The 1,566-nt window shown below is 39.7% G+C and overlaps 1 protein-coding gene across 1 annotated transcript in view; it reads right to left on the reverse strand.

The window, feature by feature from the left end:
• Nucleotides 1–160: 160 nt before the first annotated feature.
• Nucleotides 161–1,566, reverse strand: part of LOC109529339 (TRPM8 channel-associated factor homolog) — a 4,843-nt gene continuing 3,437 nt past the window's right edge. Inside the window, exons 9-12 of the mRNA XM_019892668.1 lie at nucleotides 1,497–1,500; nucleotides 1,157–1,284; nucleotides 966–1,079; nucleotides 161–791 (exon numbers count right to left, since the gene is read on the reverse strand). Coding sequence (XP_019748227.1) covers nucleotides 549–791; nucleotides 966–1,079; nucleotides 1,157–1,284; nucleotides 1,497–1,500 — 489 coding nt within the window. The 3' untranslated portion in view covers nucleotides 161–548. The remainder of the gene's footprint in view (nucleotides 792–965; nucleotides 1,080–1,156; nucleotides 1,285–1,496; nucleotides 1,501–1,566) is intronic.

Raw genomic sequence — 1,566 nt, forward strand, 5'->3', positions numbered from 1 at the left:
AAAAAAAAAAAAAAAACATCTTCAATTTTGTCAGCAATAAACTGTAAAATGTTTTGGTGATTATTCAGCAGTCTTACATTTAATCATGCAGAAACAGTTGTATAAATTGAATTTACATTCGTCCATTTTGTACTTTGAAAATATAAGACGCAAATGTTCATGTAAATGCATCATGAAAACATTTATTGGCCCTTTTCCCATTGACAGCAAAGACATTGTGCCATTTAAATGGCACACAAATACACACAAATACATTAAAAAACATTGAAAACGGGACTAGGTTATTTGCAATTGTATCATAACTTTAAGTGCTTCAGCAAAGGATTCTTGCTCAAAGTTTTCTTGTTTTGCTACTCATCCGAGAAAAAAATTTAGTCTGTGAGAAAGCAATTAATTATTTGTCATTATTTCATTGAGGGTTGTTATTTGTTTTGGAGCAGTAAAACAAAATATAATCAAGTGTAAATTTAGTGCTGTAAAAAAAACAAAAAAATCTGAACACATTCAACAATGTAGCGCTTCTATATTTCAATCAATCATCCCAAGATTCAACCAAACTGGACCATGGGGTGGTCCACCCAGGTTGGAAGGTTGGCTAGTTTCTCCTCAGTAGCCTTTTCGATGGGCCAGCTCCAGGCTTTAAAGAATCCACACAGGTTCATTCCCACAGTTTTGGAGAAAGTCTCTGCGTACAGGTTCATCTTGCCGCCGTTGTCCTTTGGATAATTACTTATCTTGTGGTAAGCAGCAAATACCTTCTTGAAGGCATCCCATCCAAATCTCTCCTGGAGCTGCGTTAAAAGAGCACGTTTTATTCATCAGCATCGGTTCGAAATAAGGTGTAACGGGTGTGTTAAAGCCTCTCAGACACATCGGCTTTTTTTTTTAAATTCTTTTGAGATGTACTCACATCTCAAAATAATAAGAAAACAATACTAGGTCCACGTCTCTTTCCTGTCTCTCACCTGCAAGTATGTTTCAAGAGCCACCCACACCTCCCACTTGCTGAGTTGCCTGCCCCCTTTGACAAATTCCTCCAATCGACTCTTCCTTTTTGCTGAAGCGACATCGCCGTGAGCCTGTATTGAAAAACCACTGATGTGAATGTAAGATGACATAATCCAGGACCCAGTCAAGAGAAGAAAAATGAGTTCACCTTTCCCCTGTTGATCCCCAACACCTCCTCATGGATGTACACTGACCAAATGTTGCATGTACACTCTGTGGTGTGTGGCCGGAACTCCCAGGGATCTCTCTGCTGGTTGTGCCCGGGTGAACAACCAACTGGCGGTGCCATTATCATTCGGGGGGGGCTGAGAGATGCATTGATGCCACGCAAACTCAAATGGTGAAAATGCAATTCTCTGTCTGTCTTACTAAGTTTGGTTTGGTACATTTTGCATTATACTGCATCCGTCCAAGTTTTACTTTGACAAAATGACTGCTTCGAAAAAAGGTCATTGAAACAATAGCAAAAGTGGAGGATACTGTCGCACCACACTGTGTTGTACACATGCAAATTGTACGTTTGTTCGAAAGCCTACTAAAGTCAGCCCAAATGTTTCG

The sequence above is a fragment of the Hippocampus comes genome, unplaced genomic scaffold (assembly GCF_001891065.2).
Source record: "Hippocampus comes isolate QL1 unplaced genomic scaffold, H_comes_QL1_v1.1 scaffold72, whole genome shotgun sequence".
NCBI classification, from domain to species: domain Eukaryota; kingdom Metazoa; phylum Chordata; class Actinopteri; order Syngnathiformes; family Syngnathidae; genus Hippocampus; species Hippocampus comes.